At 49.8% G+C, this 15,748-nt stretch overlaps 3 protein-coding genes across 3 annotated transcripts; 1 reads left to right on the forward strand and 2 right to left on the reverse strand.

The window, feature by feature from the left end:
- Window positions 1-301: 301 nt before the first annotated feature.
- ETH_00004700 (uncharacterized protein) lies at window positions 302-5,015 on the reverse strand (the record flags this gene model as incomplete). The annotated part of the gene is made up of 11 exons (XM_013372331.1): window positions 302-403; window positions 584-750; window positions 999-1,116; window positions 1,393-1,479; window positions 1,599-1,676; window positions 1,774-1,834; window positions 2,036-2,124; window positions 2,927-3,113; window positions 3,257-3,636; window positions 3,768-4,482; window positions 4,813-5,015. The coding sequence occupies 11 exons, from the start codon at window positions 5,013-5,015 to the stop codon at window positions 302-304; spliced, it is 2,187 nt and encodes a 728-aa protein (XP_013227785.1).
- A 528-nt stretch (window positions 5,016-5,543) lies between these two features.
- On the reverse strand, window positions 5,544-8,549 carry ETH_00004705 (uncharacterized protein; the record flags this gene model as incomplete). Its single annotated transcript, XM_013372332.1, has 4 exons — window positions 5,544-5,736; window positions 7,270-7,656; window positions 7,844-8,157; window positions 8,280-8,549. The coding sequence occupies 4 exons, from the start codon at window positions 8,547-8,549 to the stop codon at window positions 5,544-5,546; spliced, it is 1,164 nt and encodes a 387-aa protein (XP_013227786.1).
- A 3,541-nt stretch (window positions 8,550-12,090) lies between these two features.
- On the forward strand, window positions 12,091-13,185 carry ETH_00004710 (uncharacterized protein; the record flags this gene model as incomplete). The annotated part of the gene is made up of 2 exons (XM_013372333.1): window positions 12,091-12,892; window positions 13,100-13,185. 2 exons carry the CDS (start codon window positions 12,091-12,093, stop codon window positions 13,183-13,185), a joined length of 888 nt encoding a protein of 295 aa, XP_013227787.1.
- Between the last annotated feature and the right edge of the window lie 2,563 nt (window positions 13,186-15,748).

Here is a 15,748-nt window from a genome sequence, read left to right on the forward strand (position 1 = left end):
GGCTCATCAGAAAAGTTTCTTCGATTATACATCATCTCGGAAACTTTTAAGTACTCATTCAGAGCTCAGAGCCACACGCTACAATACCTTCCAAGTTGCAGGCATCACGAGATACTCCGCAGTTTCCTCCGGCGAAGTTGCAAAGGTAAACGACAAAGTGACTTTGTTGTCGAGCTGCAGTAGCCGCAGAACAGCGGACGCACCCCCACCCTAGTTTCTGTGTTGTAAGCCATACTCATTGCAGCATCTGTGTGCACGGAAGCAACCTATAGAGTCTTGACTTTGGAGTTTAGGATTATATTCAAAGGCCACCGACCACGAAGTCCGACTGTTGCACCAAGTCTTCCGCACAAACGTTTCGCCCCCGGAAAATGTAAAGGCACATCATGCAGCCCGCCACGTCCTGCAAAGAAACACCCAAACCCTGAACTGCAGTCCTAGGCTCGGAGCATTCAGAGCTCCAACAAAGATTTTCTATGTCCAGGCCGCAGAGCCAACTCGATAACCTATGTGGCTAAAGTTTAGGATTTATACTTTGGAAAGTAAGAAGCAGAGCTCAGATTTTGGCTTTTGAGGGGCTAACCTGCTCTTTCTGTTTTGTCCAACAGTCTTCGTGCCTGGCCAAGGTCAGTTCCACTTGGACTGTCTTTTTAACTTCGACGAGATATAAAGGATTTGCTGCCCACCCCTTCAGACTTCTCTTAGTGACAAGCTGGCATGATTGCGCAGCCCCGCTTTCACTTCGAGGAGCTGCAGAAGCACGCAAATCCTACAGCGGCTAAACAATCAACCCTCAACAGATGCGGTCGTGAAATCGAAGGGACACACGTGGCCCAAAGCACTTCACATTTGCAATATTTAATAGTTGATTCATATTTAACATCTATGCAAAGTGCGTGCACATGTAGAAGGTCTCATATTCACTAATTTACTCCAAGGAGCATCCGACGGCGCAGCTGCTGCGCCTCCACTGCTGGATTTAGAAGCGAAACCCTTACTTGGCTCTCTGTGAGGACTTCCCAGCTTCGCAGGAAAGTTGTGGCTGCCCCCCGCCGTCTCGGGGTCCCAGCGACCCACGAGTGTCAAGTGGTTGTTTGCTTCCAGTGCCTCAGCCTTCTGCAATTCAAGTCAGAAAGAACACAGCATTTGCAGTTCAGGATTTGCGTTTTAGGCTCGGAGCTGGAGCTGCTGCAACAAAGCCATGAAGCCTTTATCCAGAGCTTTGAGGAAGCGATTGGCTTTTCTGTACTGTTTCACCGCGGCCAGCTCGCAGGCTAAAGCCAAACCTGCAAATTCTAATTCCTGGCAATTTAGTCTGAAGGCACAAGGCTTAGTCCGTAGAGCCTAGAAGCTTTAACTAGGAATGAGAGCTGAATGTCAATGGGCACTTACCTCGAGCGGCAAATCGCTGAAAATGTGCAGCACGAACGCCCCCATAGAGTCAGCGGTCTCTAGACATGGGGAAATAATGAGTGGCCCCTGCGACACTCCGGGGAAATTTGAGAAGCACTTTTCAAATCATTAGCCGCATAATGCTAAAGTGACTTTAAAATGTAGGAGTCCCAGATTCTACGCTGTTAGCCAAGGCTCCAGCTCACGGCTCCCCCTAAGACTGTCAGCTTCACAGAGCATTTGTCTTCTCCAAAAGCTTCAACAAACCACTCGTCGGGCTCCACCTGCGCATGCAGAGCCCGAAGAAACGAAGTGGCTTTCGCGGCTGCTTAGAGTTGGGGGCAAAGAGCTCTCGGGTATAGATGAGAGCCTAGGGCTGACTGTCAGTTTGCGGAGAAGTTTTGGCGGCGGTTCTGGCGGCTTCGCGCCAAGCCAGTTGGCCCTGGAACCACAGCAATGCATCTTGAGACAGCTGGAATTAGTATACACCTTTGCTCGCTTAAGTCTGTTGCAGTCTCGCGTGTCAGCTGGCTGAAAATCCCACAACCCTTGGACGGAAACTGCAGCGGAGAGAATACGGTTGGTTCTAAGAGGAAATGGCAATTAATGCTTTAGGGTTTATTTTTTTGAAAACCCCGGTTACTCGGTCGGTTGGCGGGCTGAAGAGCAAAGGATCTTCTCCACGTCGTTTGCATCCTTGCCGTCTCTCAGCAGCGCAGCTACGAGCCCCACCTGCAGCATCAACAGGAACAGCAGCAACGCGAATAGCAGCAGAAACAGCAGCAGAAACAGCAGCAACTGCTACAGCAACAGAAAGATGAAAACTTTTCTCGTCGTTACGACGCAGACAGTGCACGGCGGCAAAGTTTTCGGCTGTCCGCTTAGGCAGCAAATTGTTTGGCTAGCAAACTTGCTCGCAGCTAGCGGGAGAGCAGTCTCGCTAGAAAACGGAGTTCCGAGCTGCCAATGTGGCAAGAAGGAAAAGTATTCGACTTTAAAGAGAAAGTGCTTCTCACGCGTATTGGAGCTTCGTTCTTTCTTCTGGATTTCTGCCTTGAGACAAGGATGCAAATGGTGGTTTCAGGAAACCTGAGAATAAGTGACAGCTGTTCAATATATGGCATCTCGAGGCCTTCTCTACCAGTCCCTACAGTGTAAGCCACAGCTCTTGTTAATGTGCATGCAGATTAATCATCTCCCAAAATGCGCCATCTACAACGCGACATATGGCGGAGGGCTCATGTGAACTTGACTGGACAGCGCTCAGAAGCCAAGTAACTGACTGGCCAGTAGTTGAACAGCTAGCTAGCCAGCTAGCTAGCTTGTGGCTTGTGTGACTAGCTAGTGTGGATTGTTTCTGAGAAAGCTCACGCTGGGTTTGCGCAGACCGCATACTGTGGATTCGTCGGCCACCTGGAATTGAAGACGTGGCGGCGGTGAGGTCCGAGGGTCAACAGCCGCCCTCCTGCATCTCCGCGAAGCAAACCAAACGTATGCAGCAGAAACAGTTTCAAAGAAGCAGTAGCCGCCTCACGGCCACCAAGCCGTAGACAGGAGGCTCAAAAGGCTTCGAGCCTCTCAAGGGCTGACTCTCTGCTGCCTCTCGAGAATCAGCTAAGTGACTTGCAACTATTAGATCATCACAACCCACCAGCAGTGCCGCGTGTCCAGACACCCGAAAACTCGTAATGCTGAGGCGGAGGGAGCCGCTCGACGCGCACCTGCATGCATGCATAAAGCAACAGCCCACCGCTAGCTGAGGCAATAATACAGCTAAATCGTCTCTCCTTTTCTGCCTTCGTTTCCCAGAAATCAACGGTAGGAGATGCAAGCAGCGAGAAAAGCCTGTTGCCGCATTTGAGACGTAGCTATTGTAGTCAAGGGATGGAGGGCTGGCTCCTGGCGTACAGGTTTTGAGCTAAATGTGCGGAATATGAAGTCGTTCGGGCGGAGGTTTGGGCTGTCAGATGCCACATTTTGGTAGCAGACGACTAGCAGGCGGCGCGTGTTCTTGATGGGGGTCTTCCGGGCCCCCCCCTTGTTGAAGAACCCGAGCCGGAGGCAGCTGTTTCTCCAGGGGCCCTTTGCCTCGGGAGCCCCAACTAAAACTCCAGGCAAGCAGCTAGCTAAGCAACAACCACCGCCCTTCCAGGGCTGCTCGCACGCCGGCCGCTCGCCCTCGAGTACTGCTTGAGATATACCCAATAACTTTGAGTCCGAATAAGACCATATGCGGCGGTGGTCCTGCAGAAAACCCAAATTTCAAATCCCAAGTTATGAGACCCTCCAAAGCTAAGTCTGGGCTTGGTGCTGCATGCATGCAGTGTGTGCTGAACTCGGAGCGAGGGGCCACAGTTAGCTGCTGCATAAGTCACCCGAGCTTTGAAGACCGCCATGCTGATTGGGGCCACATCGAGGCTGCTGTTCTGCGTTATGGAAATGAGCATGTCTAGCTGAGGCTGCTGCTCCTGCGGCTGCTGAGTCCACAGCGGCTCTTCCCTTGAACCGGTCTCTTGCTGTTGCTGCTGTCGCTTGTTATCATCGTAATCACTGCCAGCAGCAGCACCCGCTGCAGTGGCAGCGTCCGGAGGGGCAACGGAAATCAAAAACATTGGAGCGTTTACCCACGCTGTGTCGAACCCATCACCTCCAGGCTCGTAGCGGACGAAGGCCGAAGGCCGGCTGACTGCAGTGTACATAAGACCTCGCAGCGTAGCCATGCTGCCACGTGGAGTTCCTACAGTTGTTCTTGCTGCTGCTGTGCCTGCTGCTGCGCTAAACGACTCTGCGGCCGCTGGAGGCCGTGATGTGACTTGGGCGATGCTCCCAGAAGCAGCAGCCGCAGCCACGAGGGTGCCGGAAATAGTAGCGGCAGCAGCTCGTGAAGAACCGAAGGGGCCAATGCCGCTGCTTCCGCCCGCCGCAGATGTTGCACAAGCAGCTCCTAGCAACTGAATGCCCCACGTCTGGCACGAACCCCCCGTTGATGGCCTCCTTATGGTGTCGCGGAATTCTCCGCCGTTGCTGTTGCTGCTGCTGTTCTTATCAGTGCTGCATTGCCGCGGGCTCTGCTGCGGTGTCATTGCTGGCCTGAAGGCTGCAGTGGCAGCCCCACTGCATCGACTCCATTCACGAGGCAGCCCACAAAGTGACAAGTCTCTCCAGCTGTCTTCGTGTGTTGTCACATATATTTCGGAGCCTCCGCGGTAGCGCCACACCTCGTTTGTACCTTTGGTTTCCGTAGACGATTCGTTGCAGCTGCAGCAAGCACTGCAAACCCGAAATGTGAAAAATAGAGTTTAGAGCTCATGCACTGTAGACCAAAAAGTAGACAGCATAAACTCAAGAGCTCACGCACTCTAGTCCTCAGAACGAATAGCAACAGCCACATTCGCCTTGTCCAGGTTCTTCTCAGCTCACATATCTGCCTTCGCAGCCTCTGCACTTGGATCTCCTGCTGCATGTGACACTGCTGCTAATTGGCTCTCACGGGCAGGAGCATCCTCGGGGGAAACTTCTTCGTGCGGGCCCAGTAGCTGCTGCTGTGGACACCTATGTTCAGGGGCCAAATTGTGGCAGAAGAAAATATCCGTAAAAACTTCTAGAAATGACTCGAACTTCATCCAAAAGGAAGCTGGAGTGTCACCAAACTTGTAATTTAGTCTTTCCTTTAAGTCTGCAAAAATCAAAAACAGTCCAAAAGACAACGGGCCCCTCAACCTGCAGCGGGTTTCACCACCGCAACGGACGTGTAAAGTTGTATGTGCACTGCCTCATTCTGCAGAAGAAGCAGAAACTGCGCTGCTGTACTGAATGCTGCTGTGACTAGTTGCTGTCCCCAACAGTCCAGCACATGCAACAATACGATGCACCAGGATCTGCCTTTGTAGGGACTACCGCATAGACTTTATCCCCATTCGGACCTGGATATTGGGTCCAAGAGCGATGGTAGTCTGAAAATTCCCCTCTCCATGTTGGAACTTTCCAAGGATTGTGGAGGCGTAGCAGCCGCAGATTATCCACCTAGCATGCCAGGTCGCATGCCAAGCGGGATTCCGCGAATACGGCTTATTGCTAAAAGTTCTACTGTTCATATGAAACTCTCGTCACTTGATTCTTGCTGCACCACCTCATATGAGCTTGTGCTGTCACTAGACTAGATTAAAGGGCCAAAGAGGAAAGTGATCCGTAGCCAATAGCGTTTTGGGAGCCGTTAGGGAATTAAGTATGCGTACTCTAACAACATCAATGATGGTGTAGTGCCGATCAGGCAATATGTTGTCCTTTTCTACGTCTGCTCCGCGAGCCACGCACGTCAGGAAGCAGTTCCCGAGAGAGAAAGCCCTAAGTCCAGCAAGAACAGAACCGGCCAATGCAATTGCACGTTTTGATTCACTTGCACATAGTTGCGCCTGCGCACGCAAATGTATATACTTTCTGCATGGAGACTGGGCACCTATGCCTCCAGCTTGGGTGTTTTGCAACAGCCAGAGCCATGAAGAGCTTGCAACGTAAAAGGGGCCGTAGAATGGCTGCCTCACTTTCGAATCTTGGCCCAGATGACGGAAGCGTCAAAGCACTTGACCTCCGTCTCTTCAACTGAACAGTACGAGGGCCGCAAAAGATACGCCTGACACTTTAGGGACTGAGTTTCTTGAAATTAGTTGGCTTTCAGTGCGCCCAGGATAGATGTTGTATACGTGAATACGTGATACACATGCATACGTATATATATAGATACGAACCGTAAGTTACTGTTTCTTTACGAAATTGCCCTGGTCATAATGAGCTAAATTTGGTAACGGATACTGTTTTAGCACTAGAAAATTAAAACGTTTACAAGTTGTATCGGATCCTCTGCTTGTGAAGTTAAATTGCTCTTTTCGCAAGTAAGTTAAGACGAAACTTGCTTTTTCCTATCTGCTTTTCGACTTATTTCTTTCAAGAGAGTTGCTTCACACAACGTAAAAGTTTATTCCAAATTTGTTGCTGCAACTACAGCTGCGAAAGTAGAGCTGGAACTAAATTTTATATTCTTTGCCTGCGGTTTGCGGCTAAAGATCAGGGGCAGCACAGCGACGGACCGACGCCTCCTGTCAGGTCTACAGCAATATCTCGGAATGCCCTGAGACCCAACAGCGCAGCGGAGAATGAAAATTAGCATTTCAGGGAGTTTTGGGACTTCAATATGGCTCGAACGAAGTTTGGAATGCTGACGTTACCTCTGTGCCACAGCCTCATAAGACCCGAGAAATTTGGCGTAAGCCTTTTCCAAAAGAGGCAGCCACATTTCCTCAAAGGCGTGGCAGTGAGTGAAGCTGCACATAAAATGCCAATCCAGAAGGCTCATTGAGTCAGCAGCAGCTTCATTATGGGCCACGACGTTATTTCCAGGCTAAAGTTCAGCACGAGCTAGGCCTTCGCAGAAATGATGGCGACCAAGAGCGACTTTGATTAGGCAAATTGTATCAACGCTTCGACCCCAGCGTGCTTCTCCGGGGTTCAGCTGTTGACTAGCGCCTAGTGGGCTCCTCTCCTAGCACACTGAAATGCCTCAATAGTATCCACACTCGTGCCAAGAATCTCAGTCTCAATAATGCCAAAAATGTCATGTGCTTTGCTTCCTCCGCGATGAGGAAGGTTGGCACAACTTGCTGACTGCTAGGATGCTGGCACAGCACAATGGCTGTGAAGGAGCTCCATCAGCATATTGGGAAGCCCCCCATAGCATATTCGGAAGCGGTGATGATGTAGGCATGCAGTGTCGTTGGAAATTGGTTTGTTGTTTTGTATCCTTCCTTTCAAATAGACTAATACTGGCACTGCACAGACTATGGAGCTCTAACTTTGCCTAAAGCGCTGAAAGCAAAGCCCTACGCAAACTCTATGGGAGGGTCGCCTGAGACTGTTTGAGCCTCTGTAGCCTCCAGAATGTTCCTGTCGCTTCGCTTGGTTTTCTGTTTGGCAATAGTTGTATGCGAGCTGAAGGAAAGTGGACCAGCCGTATCATCTGTACCCTCCACTCCTGCAACAGAGCCAGCAGCAACGTTCCCGTCTGGATCCCGAGCCGATGTTGTGGAAACCGTTTCTTTCCTGGTACCACTCCGGGACCTCCATGTTTCGGAGCTGCTGACTCTACTAGAGCAGCGGGACCTTCTGCTGTGTTCCTTTGGCTGCTGTGCAAGGCGGCATGGTAGCCGAGTGTCAATAGACACCAATTCTCTCTCCCCCGACCGGAAAAAAGCAACGCGGAAAATCCCACTCCTAAGGCAGCGAGAAAGCATAGATACATCGGATGCATGCTTAAACGCTCTTAGGGCCTTTCCATCGCTCAATTATTTTTCAACTCGCCGGCACTTTGGCACTTCCTGGAGCCACTGCCTCCCCCAAGTGCAGCTGCGCGACTCCGCTAGCCCTGACTTGGTGCGATGAAGCCGAGTATGTTAATTACCTCCAGTGTTCGGGATGCAACAGAGCGTCTCTTATTGCTGGGGGGTTCGAGGCGGCGAGGCCGCTCGCGACGGCCGCAAACGCGTGGGATGCAAGGATGCCGTAGGCTACAGTTGAAGCAATCCTGACGCTGCTAAACAAAATCGCAGTCTTTTCTGTCTGTTGCTGTATCTGCTGGTCTTGTTGCTGCTGTTGCTGCTGAGGGCGCGAAGCTCGGTGGGCCTTTAACTGCTGTTGCTGAATGCGCTGGACAATTTCGTTAGGCCGCAGCCACAGTAGCCCGTTCAAGGCCCTTAAGCTCCCACGGTCACCCTCCTAAACACAAGAGTACAATGCGCGCATGGACCTCAGGTTCAAACGCGGTAAGCGCTCCTTCTTCACCTTTAGTACATTTGTCAGCCGTGCTACTGCAGCCCCTAGTTGCTGCAAAAACACACATTTAGCTCGATCGGTCGGTCAGACTGAGCATTGGGGAACTCGTGATCAACAAATAGATCGTCCTCTTCATGGTTCCCCCACTTCTGCTGTAGCGCATTGGAGGCAGAGGCAGAAATCGAAGCCATGCCGTCATGCCGGTGAAGCTCGTGCACCTCTACACGTGGCTCATCTATCAGCAATTGCTGATGCTGACTAGTTGACGGATCAGTTGTATTGCCACCGAGAGGCCTCGACTGGGAGGCGTTCGGCGATGCCGCGCCTAACTGCATTGGACACCTTCCTCAAATTTCTCAAGGGAGCTGGCTGCTGGGGCGTAGAACACAACTAAATGTGAATTTGGCTACAAGGTTGCCCAAGAAAGGGAGGCCCTAGAGACATCGTGTTAAGTCCCAATATAACTGATGTCGTAGTGATGTCACAGATGTTTAAGTTGCTGGAGGAACGCTCATAGTACGTCACACGTGCAATTTATCATCAGGTATGTGTCCGCATGTAGCATATCGTGTCAAGATATGTTCTGACTAGCAGCAAAGGAACAATGTGCATAAGCGGAGTGTAGGCATCCAAGAGAGGCTGTTGTTACTGCAGAACGATATATCGTACTGTGCTATATCCCCTAAACACTTCTAAATAACTTCAGAGGTCGAAGTTTAGGAATGTAATGCAAAGTTTCAAGGGTGTTTGTAAATGGCATCTAGCTGTCATCAGCCTGCTGAGACTCTGCATGCATCTGTGGACTCTCCCATGTTTCAATTACGTAGGAAATGAGCATATAGTAATATCAGTTATAGCGCCTTCGCATTGATGCCGTTTTTCTTGTCTTCTTCGGGATTCTTTTTGGTCTAGTGGTTCCGGTGGAAGGGCCAGAGTAGCAGCCCCAAGTGGAGCTCTAGTATTCTGGCACACGTGCAGAGTCTCACACAGTGCACAGGCGTGAGTTTACCGAACCGTGAATTTGAAAGCAATTGATTTGCACTATTTTATTTGTCAAAACGCTCAGAAATAAGGCTGAACCATCCCGAAACTACGTGGAGGCTTCCAAGGGGCCTCTGTCGCGGGTTTGGTGTAGCGGTATGGCACCATGTACAGATCTGCAATCATCTCCAGAAGCTGCCTTAGGTCGCAAATTCCGCAGTTGTAAAGGGCATGAATAGGAGGAGAAAGATCTTAATCTATGCTGGTGCGGTACTCCGTGGACCCGTGGATTGCAGAATTATCGGCTGATCATACATATATTACCATGAGGTGCCATGAACGTGAAGTTATGAGGTTGAAATAGAAAATAATAGTACAATATAAATTGAAATATCGCTGAAGCATATTTCAAAGGAGACGAAATGAGCACTAGAGCCCTGGTAGCCAGGTGACCAGACGCAGCGGAGCCTGCAGGTTGCCTCACCAAGTGCAGGTTTCTTGTTGGCGTGTCCCTGAGTATTGAGGCTTCCTGAGTCCTTGGAGTATGGTGAATCGTACCTTGGAAATTAACTGTGAATTGTTTATAGCGGTTGGATGATAGTTGATGAGGCATCACATATGGGACATTCACGCCTATATGGCCAGCTGCTTATAGGCACACCTCAGCTATTTCAGAGACTCGGAGGCGGCTGTTTCAAAGAACTGGAACTTACGGTTGAAGGGTGCTTGAGCTCTGTTCCAGTTGATTCTTTCACTCTTACTGAGAATTTGCACATAGACACACCTTCCTTTGCAGCCACAGTGTTCCTGCGAAGCCCTTTTTCCCAACTTCACTATTAAGGTCTAGCCAGTGCTCACAATTTTTCCGATGGGGCTGACTGAGAATTTCAAACGAAGGGGGCACGTTTTGTAGAATTGCAGGATCAAAGAAACTTCCTTGTACTAAAGTAGCTGCGCAAGGCGATGAAATTCTTTGCATTTTCTAGATGAGTTCACAGGAAAGAGAAGCAGAATAAAGCTGAACAAGACACTCTGTAAAATTTTTATTTCAGTTCGCATTGGTGGTGGTTATGTGTGAAAGCACCATCGTGGGTTACAGGAGCAATAAGGGCAGCCACGTGATGAGAGCAGCTTCAAAGGGAAGGTACAGAGCACTAAAGCCAAAGCGTGAAGCTCTTGAATACATAAAAGCAGAAGTTAGGATTTAACACGGAAAAGCAGCGGAATCTGGTGAAAAGATGAAGCGTGTTACCAGTGCTTCTGCAGAAAGAACGGAAAGTAGTGGAGCCAGGAAACCCAGGGCTAAGAGATTCACATTTCTGAAATTTAGCCGAGAAAGTTTAGTGCCAGGAAAGAAGCAAACTAATGGCCTGAAATTCGGGATACAAGCTTTGCAAGCTTATATAAAAAAACCTGGTTCGCTATTTATGAAAATCCTCGAGTACCTGGCGGCGGTTAAGCACCACGTAAGCCGTCCTCACAAGCGCATTTTATCACATATGAGCTTGAATATTCAATCACCAGTCACTGAAAGATTTAGGCTCCATAAACCATAATTAGTCCGACGTTCCAGAATATATCTGGAAGCCTGACTGCGCCTACGCGTGTCGAGCAGCTGAGTCCAAGAGTAGACAGACACGCAGAGCTTTTCCGCTATATATAATAATCGTAAGTAACTCAATTCACGACTAAATAGCACAAAATTTTTCTTCAAAATTAGATACATCCAAATAGAACCAAAGCATAATTGGATTCCCCTTTCAACGTTCAGCCTCCCAGCAATTACAGCATCGCTTACCAATTCGGTCCGTAGTGTGTCTTAATGCAGCTTACACGATTTAGCGACCCGTATAGTGGCTTCACCTTTATTTTTCATAGCACAAATAAAAATCATTTAGTCTGTTTTTGTTGTTTGTCCAAGCATCTAGTTCACCCATTGTAGTGCCTAGCAGCACACTGCTTTTTGTCTTGCAGTCCAGCGTAGTGCCTGCCTGGCCCAACGCACAAAACCAAGGCAGTGCTGAACCCCATATTGATAGGAAGCAAAACTTACTAAAAACTTCAAATATTCAGGGCTCTCGGTAGTTCAGTAGTCTATGGGAGAGTAAAGGTGGATGGTGTCCACCATCTGCAGTCCCCGATGGAACCCCACTGGCTGTGGGGGTGCGGCCAGATCGTCCTCAGCCGGGCACACGGGATCCTTGTGAAGATGCCATGAATAACGATACTACTATATAATCCTTCGTACTATTTAAATCATGTTTCACTATTGAGTACATCAGGCAGCGATAAAGTAAACCGTCAACATATGGGGAGACGAGCCCGTAGGCTGGCTGTCCCTCCCAAGCCCACTGAGATGGGCAGGTAAGCAAGCGAAATCACTTGCTTGTTGATCTATGGAGATGTAACATTTTAGTTTTTGACCTGTTATGTCTTTGAAAGCTACAGCTATCAGTGCTAGCGGTTTTCCATTGCCCGTATCGCCCGCAATCAGTATCTCAAGGCCTGCTGAGCATTGCTCAGAGCAGATGCATTGGGCGTTAATTCCAGATGCCGTGGGGCTTTCTTATGCGCAGTCATAGTCGTGAATTCCCACATTGACAAAGTTATTGTAAGTGAAATAATATGGAGAGGGATTGCTGAGGATCGGTTGCTCAGGGGTTCATTGCAGTTCATTGTGGCGCGGTGCTGTTGAAGAGCATTTCCATATGCAGTTGGACGAGACAAGCTGCAATAGCTAGGAGGCATTCGGCACCACCGATAAAGTGTCTTTTGTCCCAACCGAGACTTGCAGCAGCAGTTCCTCTGGCCGTGGGTTTTTTCAGTTGGAACACTGTTACAGCTTACAGTGTTGAGCTGCATAAATGTGGGTTGAAGCAGAGTGAGCTCCGCAAGATGCCTGCAGGTGAAACAAATCTCCGCGTCGCCTCCCCCACAGTGCTTAACAGCACTGAAGCGGCGCCTTTCTCCACACCAGGCGGAGCAGGGAATCCGTGCCCGGGAAGCCTCTGTAGCCGTAGAGCGCAGGGTTTCGTAGAGATTCGTCTTTTTAAAGGTTTTGGAGTGGTTCTTGCAAGCCTAGTGGGGGCGTTCTTGGTGATGAAGTGCAGTCGAGCTCTTTCTGAGACCGAGACTTCTCCTGCTGCCCAAAGAGCCCTCGCAAACGAGCGACACTGGTACCCTGTGGGAATGTGTGGTTTACTCGGTGCTGACGACAGCTCAACTTCTGAAAAGGTGGAAGGCGGCGGCGTAGAGACAAAAGCACCGTTGGGTCTTGCAGGCCGCACTTTGGGCCCTTTTCCAGTGGCCACGGCTCCACAAAGTTTCACAGTGCAGGCATTACAGGCTCCTGCACCGCCTCCTGGAATCTCACTGGGAGCTGTATCCATTTCTCAGGTAGGAAGCGCCTCAACTGCGGAGGAACAACCGCATATCCCTTTCACATTCCCCTCGGAGGAGGCACCCTGGTTCATAGCAGGACCGGTCCGTGACGAAGGTCTTAGTGGGCCGTTCTACGGTGTTCCGGTCGGCGAACCTATTCCAGGGCCCTCCCAGACTGGCTCATATCAAGGTGCTCCGGGACACACGCCGCCGCTTTTATTCGATCAACTGAGTGGAGTTGGTGGACAGTTCGTGAGAACGTCGGTGCTTACGTCAGGACAGCAAAGCCAGATTGTTCAGCCAGCTCATGTTGACGGTACCTGACGTTGTCGGGGCATGACATTTTTCTACTGGGCGTCTTATTAGCGTTTCTGCCAGATTTCACGTGACCAAGAAATTTTGGCGTCCGGCCCAGCATAAGTTGACTACGAAGATTCACTAACCTGGGATGCCTTTGCTCTGTACGCGGCATAGGACTCCTATGAATAGACCTTAAGAGGTCCATTATGCTTTTTGCTTTCAGCGAGCGGCGAGCTTCTTCCCCCAAAGAAGCTCGCGAAGACAGCAGAGCACTTTGGAAGCAGCAGTCAGCTGCCTTGCATCCCCTAAGTGGCTCCACAAAGAGCAGCTTTCACTACCAAAGAGACACACCTTGCCAGAATCCTGCGGATTGAGGGGACGGCGCAAGGTAGTGTTCATAATTCATAGTTAGCTTGAAGGCAACCAGAAGCTCTGTCAGTGCTCCTGTATGGTGGCAGTCGACGAAGTCCTGCTCCCCCATCGAGGACATGACGTCGTAATGTTACACAATGTTCCAAGTAGAAGTAGTGCCGTCTGGATTTCCAGGGTCCACTTCTGGACAGTGCCCGCGACTATTCAACTGGTGGGGTTTGTCGCGTCAGGCCTTCCCATGCAGGGCAAAGTACTACTCCTTCAGTTACTGAAGCAGGGAAGGATGTTAGCTTGAAGCGGTGCGTCCGTGTTCCTTTTTGTTCACTAGACGACGCTGCCTGGATTTGTATCAGCAATTGGCGCAAACAAAATTTGCTAAGTGCCAGCAACGAGGCCTTTTAACGCTACCAATATTCTTCAGTATGTTTGTGACCTCATACAAGATGGCCAGCGGAAAGGTGTTCCTGGGGGAGTAGGACGGTTGGAAGAGTTTGCAAGTCACCCATTTGCCCGCACTGCGGATCCTATTGTGTAGCGTTTTTTTCTGAGATTTACCTACTTCATTTCTAGGAGTAGGTGCAGTTTTTCTACTGCTGTAGGAGTGGTTTCCTGTGTCCTGGCTGCCAGTGCCCTTAGGACAGGGTAGTGGACTGTCAGATTTTCCTCATTGTGTTTGAAGTTGTAGCAGCGATAAGAGTGCCCAACTTTGGAATTGCAGTCATCCAAACGTCATTGTTCCTTCGAACCGGCAGTTGCATGAGCCATTTCAGCCGCAGCAGCATTTTCTGTGTCGCTGTAGGATGCCCTGGTTGAAGGTGAACTCCTAATCTGCCATTCTGGGTGTGTATGTGACGGCTTCCGCACGTCATGCGTAGGGCCTATGCCGTAACTGTTAAATTGAGTAGGAACATTCAGCACTTTTTCAGTTGCAAATAGATACAGTGAAGAGTCTACGATCGCGCAGGAATAGGGACCGCACAACGGGAGTGGAGCGCTGCACGGCCGGTTAGACCAGGCGATGCCGCAGTTAACCAACGGTTCTCAGTTAGCCATTTTGGAGACGACGCACGATGTGTGTTTGTAAGTTGATCCCGGTCTGGTAATAGGTTTTCAGCGTCGTTCGCTTCTGCAGGTTCGAAACCTGTCGGCTTTGCTCCGATGTGGACGCTTTCGACGTCATGGGTTAATGGCGGTGAATCCCCCAGCTGGCATAGGTAGGGCAGACGAGAATCCTACAATAGGGCTCAACTGCTGAATGATTCGGCGTTGGCAATCCACCCAGGTTTAAGCGGTTCAAGTACACCGATGCTTACGTCTGTTGTATGGGCCTTGATAGCAGGGGGAAGCTCCGTGGAGCTTTCAGAGGATAGTAGTGAAAGGCTTCTTTTCAGCATGAATACGACGTTGAGACAGTTTGGTGACATTGTGCGAACCCTTCGGTATGTGCTCAACAGTATGTGCGTAGCTGATCTCCTAATCGCAGGTGAGGTGTGGTACATCCTAAAACACACCGAGCATAACCTCCTGTCAAGGGGGATTACGCCTCCTCCAGAGTAGATTTCACTAATTATTACCTTCGCTTGCATAGTGAAGTGATGAAAAGGATTTCTTTTGGGTCAACCGAGGCGTAAAAACTTAGCAGGGGTAAACTCGCATGTGGACAAAAGTTCCCAATCCAAGCACTAGCTTGCTCAGTGACAAAACAGAGCGTGACACCGCAAGCTGTTCTGTGGACTACTTTCAGGGATGCCAGCAGAAATCTCTGATGCTAGTCAGTTGATGTCACGAACACAGTGCCGTGCGTTCGGTGGCCCATACATGAACGACTCTCTTCTATGGCGGCTAGACAGAAGACCCATCTGTTAAGAATCGCTGTATCTCGTTAAATATGTCAATCCCCTTGGAGTGCAGCTACGTCTACAGCTCAAAGGACAGGCCACTTACGTTTATCTAGAAACTTCGGCTGTCTGTTTGCAGAAACGACACTTGATCGTGCCTGCAACCAAACAGCTCACATTGACCTTACCCTGAAGTCCATGTTGCCTTCAACTTTCAAAGTTCTTTCTCGCTAATTATTTCTTCAGTATAAAAAAGGATAGAGGTCAGTTTACGAAGAAGGCAAGCCAAAATTGCAATATCCCGAAAGACACACGCCTATCTTTGCGAGTAATCACGTAACTAGCTGCGACAAAACACACGTGTTGCAAGCTGCAACTGCGTGAAATCCTAGTCCTGAAGAGAAGCACTGGCTTGAGAATGATTACAATCTGCCTTATGCACGAACATGTGCTTTTTACTCCTGTGCGCAGCTCCGGTACCAGGTGAGGGAAATCACGTTGCAGAAGACACGCGACTTACTTTTAACGCGTTCCTAGGGCTTGGATAAATGAAATGTCAGGCAGCACGGCAAATGACTTGTTTCTTATCATATGCAGAGGGTACGATATGCGGATCGGCCCATAACTCGATATATGTAAGGTTTCGTTCGATGCTGACCCTC

The sequence above is a fragment of the Eimeria tenella genome, genomic scaffold, assembly GCF_000499545.2.
Source record: "Eimeria tenella Houghton genomic scaffold, Eth_scaff1, whole genome shotgun sequence".
NCBI classification, from domain to species: Eukaryota; Apicomplexa; class Conoidasida; order Eucoccidiorida; family Eimeriidae; genus Eimeria; species Eimeria tenella.